This window comes from Protomyctophum parallelum (genome assembly GCF_964188405.1).
Source record: "Protomyctophum parallelum genome assembly, chromosome: 5".
In the NCBI taxonomy this organism is placed as follows: domain Eukaryota; kingdom Metazoa; phylum Chordata; class Actinopteri; order Myctophiformes; family Myctophidae; genus Protomyctophum; species Protomyctophum parallelum.
Window position 1 is genome coordinate 26,519,997 of NC_139702.1, and position 7,328 is coordinate 26,527,324.

General features: G+C 40.3%; 1 protein-coding gene across 1 annotated transcript; it reads left to right on the forward strand.

The window, feature by feature from the left end:
* Positions 1–2,415: 2,415 nt before the first annotated feature.
* cUnh6orf120 (chromosome Un C6orf120 homolog) lies at positions 2,416–6,384 on the forward strand. The gene is made up of 2 exons (XM_083764973.1): positions 2,416–2,490; positions 5,056–6,384. Exon 2 carries the CDS (start codon positions 5,093–5,095, stop codon positions 5,666–5,668), a length of 576 nt encoding a protein of 191 aa, XP_083621099.1. The 5' UTR covers positions 2,416–2,490; positions 5,056–5,092; the 3' UTR covers positions 5,669–6,384.
* The last annotated feature ends 944 nt before the right edge of the window (positions 6,385–7,328 follow it).

A 7,328-nucleotide genomic window follows, 5' to 3' on the forward strand; every position in this document is an offset into this window, starting at 1 on the left:
GTCCCAACCCCTTTTCAAGCTTGCCACAAATTTCTTCTGGCTAATGAGAGGCAAAACTGTTAGTTGCTTAACTTGTTTTTTAGATTCTATACATACAGTACTGCCAGAGTTTCTCGCTCTTTCCTGGGCCTTTAGGCTCTTTTTTAAACTAGCTCCTATTTTCACTCTGTTTGAGCATGGATATATAAATAATAGAGACGGCACCGGGGTTCCACTCCCATCCATTGCCGTCTATTATTTATATATCAATCTATGCTCAAGACAAGTGTGTAGAGCGAGTGGTTAGGTCTAAGGAGCTAGTATCAAAAGGGGGGTAGACAAAACATCCCTGTCCAGGCTGTCCAATAGAAATACCTTCTGGATTTAGGAATGCATTCATGGCCGGAAAAAGTAAATGCAGTTAAGCCTAAAGTGTTTTTTGTGAGAAACTAATCCCAAAACAGACAGTAGGCCTAGGAGCGACTGTGGACTGATAAAACGACAGAGTAAGCATGACCTCTAGCGGTAACATGGAAAGACAATTACTTTGGAGCGTGTGAGTGTGTGAGTATGTGTGTGTGTGAGAGAGAGAGAGAGAGCGCGTGCGTGTGTTATAGGCTACCAAATATCAGGTCAGACCCTGATATGATAGGGCAGATTGGAAACAAAAATCAACCTGAACATTTGAATTACTGTGGCCACCTCATAGCTCATATGACCAAAACGGTTACTTTTCAGGATTCAAATGCAAAATAGAGCTTGTCGTCTATTATACTTCTGTGTGACCCTGTAATATATTATGTTAAGTATAGGAGGACATTAATTAATGAAAAAACACAAAAAGTTTAAAATATAAGTTTCTGCCCGACAGCAACAATATAAATAATAGTGAAAGCACATATCCAGCTGATCTAAATACTTTTACTTATACTAACATCAAATTAAACATCATTCTTTAACGATGGTTCTTGTTCAGTTGTTGGATGGTTCTCTAAAGAACCATCCAGCAACTGAACAGCTCCTTTTGGATGGTTCTCTAAAGAACCATCCAGCAACTGAACAGCTCCTTTTGGATGGTTCTCTAAAGAACCATCCAGCAACTGAACAGCTCCTTTTGGATGGTTCTCTAAAGAACCATCCAGCAACTGAACAGCTCCTTTTGGATGGTTCTCTAAAGAACCATCCAGCAACTGAACAGCTCCTTTTGTAATGTGCAGCTCTCTAAGGTGCAGCTCCCCTATATAGAGACCATCTCAAGTCCTCAACTTCTGCAAAGAACCAATATTTTGGTGTGTGAATGGTCACAAAAGTGGCAAAAATAATCATCCAAAGTAAATGAGGCAGTGTCTCAGTGGGGCAGGCACCCATGGACCTGGATCCGGCCCTAGCTGAGCCGGCATCCAACTCCACCAGTTGCAGAGACAGCAGCAACAGGATTTGGGTATTTTGTATAGTTGACTTCCCATGAACAAAATGCTGGAATAACACTGTCTAGTATGGCTTGTCAAAGTCTCTCATGTCAGTCTGACACACACAAGCCCACAGCTTGACTTTCATTAGGCCATGAACTGCACGTTGATAAATAATTCAAATGGTCATATAAAACCATCGGTGAATAGGTGAATTTGAACTAACTGGTGATACTTTTAACAAGTATCTCCAGCTGATCTTTATTTTGAACGGGTAAAGAATCACACCCGTGTGAAGTGAGGGGCGCTCTTATCGTCGTACATCATCATGTCGTAAAATAGACACTGTCTATTTGCTCAGACACTATGACGTAAAAGTCTCCATTCATTGTCAATGGGAATATAATGTTTGTGTAGGACAAAGTTTGTGGACAGACACCAAAAGCTGGATATAGGAGGGTCCGAGGGTCTAGCGCCCTCAAAAACGAAATATAAATAAATAACAATGAAAGACACAATATTAAAACAAAAATGTAGTGCACAAGGTAAACAAAACAAATCATTGATCATCCCCAACATGTCCAAAAAGGAGTAGGAAGAAGTAAAGACTTGTTTACACCTACCCCCTTCTATCATAGCACAATTTGTTAGTATAGCATTGAAATCAGTTTAACCACTTTAAACCTATATATAGCCTATACATCATCTATTTGACAAATGCACTTCTACAAGCTTACAACACACTGTGAGCTTGTAAATATGCTATTAAAATAAATATAAATTACAAATGTGGAATCTTTTTTTCAAACATTTTAACATAACAACACATATCTTGCATGAGGGTCCCTGGCACTAATTATTTTGTGATGGGAGTCCGGGTGGGCAAATATATACTAATTTGGGGGTCCTTAGCCTAATGAGAACCACAACATTCCTGCTATTTTTGTATAATTTAATTTAGGTCAACGTTGTTATACCCAGTGCTAACCTGTAGATGGCAGCAGCCTGAAGTCTGCCACTGGGGGGGATTAAAGGAAGAGGAAGTGAAGAAGTGAACTTTATTTATGTTGCTTCTAAAAATGCGGATCAGAAAATGACAGATGTGAGTATTATTCAAGATGATTTACAGCCAACAACTCGTTAACTTTATATATCTGGTTTGACTCTCAGGATATTGAAGTAATCGCGACGTATAGTACCTTGGCTTACTCGTAGGATCCCACTGTAGTACTAGTTCATATAAATTAGCTAAGGTAACATTAGCATTAGCACTAGGTTGAAGTACCATATCTAGCCTTTCGGCTTATATTAATACGTGCATCTAAGCTCATTTACAAAGCAGTGGGTTGGTGGAAATATCAATTATAAGACGTCGTTCAGAATTATTCATTCCTCTTCGTCCAGTCAAAGTGGAGGAATTGACTCAAATGTAAAACATTCAATGCTAATGAGTCCACTATCTGACTTCTGTTCTATGCATTATGTCACGATGACTTGGTGAAGTAAATCATTCAGGACCGCCTTATTTTTAGATTCGTGAAGGTCTTGCAGCCAGGCAACGATGTCATTTAATAGTACTAACTATATCCTATGTATCAGCTTTCACTCACGGTCCCAAGCAAGTATAACGCTGCATACGCACGGCTAAAACATAACATGAGTCATGACATAATAAAACATTGTTAACCTTTACCCCACCAGTGGTGGAAGAAGTACTCAATAGTTTTTACTTGAGTAAGAGTATCAATGCTTTGTTTATTTATTTTAACTTACCAAATATTTAAAATCACACCCGTGTGAAGTGAGTGGTGCAACTCCGTGTGGGGGTTCCCGGGGGGGGGGGGGGTTCCAGACCCACAGGAACAACCCCCAGGGTGCCGTCCCCGTTTCCGGCGAGCCGCCCTGCGTCCGAAACGGTTGAGAAATGACAGAGTTACTGTGTGGCGGTCCCTCTACTGTACTGTACTGACACCCGTATCTCATATACAGTTAATACGTGCGTGTGTGTTAGGTTGCGCACAGGTGTGGTGAAAAACATGCTGTTTTCGTGCTCATACCCACCCAGACAGACAGCCACCCACACACACGCATACAGTAGCTCCGTAAGGGAGTGGTTGAACCACTCAAACAATGTTACAACTTAATACAAAGTCAATAAAAACATGTGAAGGAGAAAGCCTAAGGGGCTACAGGGGCTTAAGAAGTGGCATTCTCCAAGAACATCTAAGATTACATTGAAATTGCATATCTATTACAAATACACATTACACAGAGGAAGAAAATTATATGGACAAAATAACAAGAAAAGAAAACAGCAGAACAAATCACAAGAAAATCAAAGTCACAAAACAGGTTCAATTGGCAGGCTGTAAGGGAAGTATGTGGTGTTTAAGAGAAGTGATTTTAGACCGTTCTTGAATTGATGATAATACAGACAACTCCCTTAGATGTAGGCCTACGGGCAAAGCATTCCATATTTTAGACCCTCTCTATAGCCTATATTGAACTGAGTTTGAGACGTGCGGGCCATTGGAGGTCTGAGGTGATTTGAGCTACGTGTTGAGGGTTTTCCCCAGTGAGCCATGAACAAATAGACCAATTTGAAGATGGTTCACACCTAATTAACTAAAAATCTGAGATGAATGTCTTGGATGTACACAGCTTATTGTTCTTACAGCTCGTTTCTGAAGACGGTATAATGGCTCAAGTTTGGTCTGATGAGTACAAGCCCAGACTATATTACAATAATTAATATACGGATAAATCATAGAATAATATAACATAAACACAAATAACGGATTTTACGTAAGATTCCAATACTCTGCTATTCCTATCGTACCACATCAATACTATCCAGCATGGAATTGTGGACGAAATCTTATCCAACAACAACACAATTCTAAGTGTCAAATGGTGGTCTGTGGCACAAATGCTGAATCGATAATAGTCCTTGATACGAAAGGGGTTGAAACCCACTGCTTTTAGCAGTCAGTGGTTCAACTTAGTATGTAGTAATGGGTTACCTACAGACCTCAAAAGTAACAGTTGATTCTTTTCAATCTTCCCTTGGATAGACTTGGTGGTCTTGACTAAATGTATTGAAATCATGCATGGTTTCTTTCTTTGTCTATGGTGTCTTATTTAATTTGTAGTTGTACAATTGTGTTTCTCAGGTATTAAATCCCTACCCCCAGTGTGGAAGGCACACCCAGACTTTTCCCACAAGGATATTTTCCTGTAACTTATGGGTGCTTGGACTGAGCTGCACAAGGACACTTTTAGCACCTTTTTTGTGGGCTATTACGAATGCTTTCACTCACTTTCACATCATATGGGTATTTAATAGGTCACCATAGTTACCCAATGGCACTGAATATTGGTACTCTATATGGAGTTATCCAGTATCTAACTAACCTATCAAAGTCTGAAATGACAAACTCCATATTTTTGGGCTCGGTTGATTTAGAGCTCCATATATGGAGCTGGCCAAGACAGACAATCCCTGCATCTAGTGCTGACGACATACTCCATATACTGTGTATATAACAATACCTCCGCATTGTACATATCCATACTCTCATAATCACCAGAGTTGACATATCGGTAGAGCTTTATCGCACATCAGCACTGCAGTGTAATGTTCATAACCGTGTTCTTTGCGTTCTAGGTCCTCTGGCATCACCCAGTCGGTGACTGACTGACGGATGGATGCCTTCAGCATGATGCTGTACTGCAGTACCCTAGTCGTAGCTCTCCTTCTGTCTCAGGCCAGAGGGTTCTTCCATCCCTCTGAAGAAGGTGACGGCGTCCCCGAGGAGTGGGTGTTGCTTCATGTGGTTCAGGGTCACATCGGTGCGGGCAACTACAGCTACCTGCGTCTCAACCACGACGGCAGGATCATTCTACACATGCGCAGCCTCAAGGGAGATGCGGATTTATACGTGTCTGACAAGACCCTGCGGCCCAGCTATGACACGTACAAGCTGCAGTCTGCCACCTGCGGCCAGGATGTGGTGGTGGTGCCAGGGGACTTTGTGAGGCCTGTGGGGATTGGCATTTACGGCCACCCGTCGCACCTGGAGAGCGAGTTTGAAATGCGGGTGTTTTATGATCAGATGCTAGCACAGGACCCGTTTCATAAAGGATCGTACCCAACAGAAGATGCACAAGGGCATCAGAAATTCCCTCAATCATCAGAGGAGGACTTTCAGGAAGAGGAATCCATCTTTTGGACTATTCTAATTGGACTTTTGAAAATTATACTTGAAATTTTGTTCTAAATTATGTTCTAAGAATGATGTCCTTGTTGTTGCCATGAGAGTAAAAAGGAAAATTTGAGCAGATTGTCTGGAGCAGAGGTATACATTTTTGAGGGGCGCTAGCCTATTTTGAACTGAAACAAGAGGCAAGAGGTGGACAACTGGACATTTACTTTTTTGCGTAATGCTTTTGATTTATGAAGGTAAACTTTGTCAGTTTGTCTTTGTGCATAGAGAGACTACTATTTTGGCTGTTACACTAATATCTGTGAAATTATTGAATCAAACCACTTGTCTTAATGTTGCATATATATTTATCAAACACACTAGACATTCTGACTAAATCAAGAATCAACCCAGCAATACAACACTCTGAACAACTGCTGATACCCATTAAAAGTAATACTTGTTCATGCTATGTAATTATGCACATGTTCAAGTACATTCATTTGTTTGATTACTGCAAAGGCAGTGCTATTCTATTTTGAGAATAGAAACAATTTGTTTTGGTTTGGAAATGGGCACCGACTTGTACCTGTTGGACAAGCTATTGATTTTACATTTTCTTGGTGAGTTTGAGTTTCATGGGTGCATAAAATGACAACCAGTGAGCAGTCATGTTCAACAGTGCCTTCTGAATCAGTCATTTATTGGTTAAATGGCAATGCAATGTTGTGCATCAGGAGATGTATGATTTAGTAAGATTTCTAAATAAAGCAATTGTCTTTGAACACAAATTAACCTGTCAACTGTCTTGGATGTGCTCTGTTTACTGTATATGACTATCTATAATAATGGACAGATAGCCCAATAATATGCGACATATTCTCCACATATTCTCTGATGCCCAACAGTGAGTCCCCAGATTGATTCCCAGGCCCAGCAGCCTTTGGTCCTTAAATTGTGTCACTCCCTGGCTCTTTCTCCCTGTTACATCAGGGAATATTATCAGTATAATGTCAAATCTGGGAATACATTTCTTACCAAGAATTTTCTTCACCAATGTGTTTGTAAGAATACTGGACTACTCGCCCCAGTGCTTGCCCGTTTTTCCTCCCGGAATTTTCCCCAGTGAGGGGGATAACTTTGTAATATGCTATTGGCTGTTTGTATTCTTTTTGGAAAAATATAAAAAGATACTCCTGTAGAAAGGCTATATTATTTTACTTATATTGACCCTATAAACTATTTAGTATTATTTAGTATAATTATGTAAGGTTTTGCCCCCTCAAATGGTACCTCGATTCTGTGAGGAAAACAGAAACGGGGCGAGTATCTTGTTACCGTTTGTAAAGGTGTCTACTAACACATCCCACATTGGTTTATAAACTTTATATTCAATCACCCTAGGGGAACTTTTGACAGCTGCTCAAAGTTGGGGTACCATCAACAGCAAAATGTTCTAAATTTCATTATGCTTTAAATTTCATGTGATGTGTCAAACTAGGTGGTTTCATCATTCTGAATCCATTCCAAGCATTACTTGTGCACGAAATGCACTCGGCCATAGACACTATGGCCTTTTTAATCCCAAGGAGTGTTTTTCGTGCAAATCTAATGCTTGGAATAGATTCAGAATCATGAATACCCTCTAGTTTGACCCCTAGTTTGGCCATAGCCAAATCTGCCCAAATGTGCTGACTTCATCACATAAATTTGTGATGACGGCTATGGCCATTTT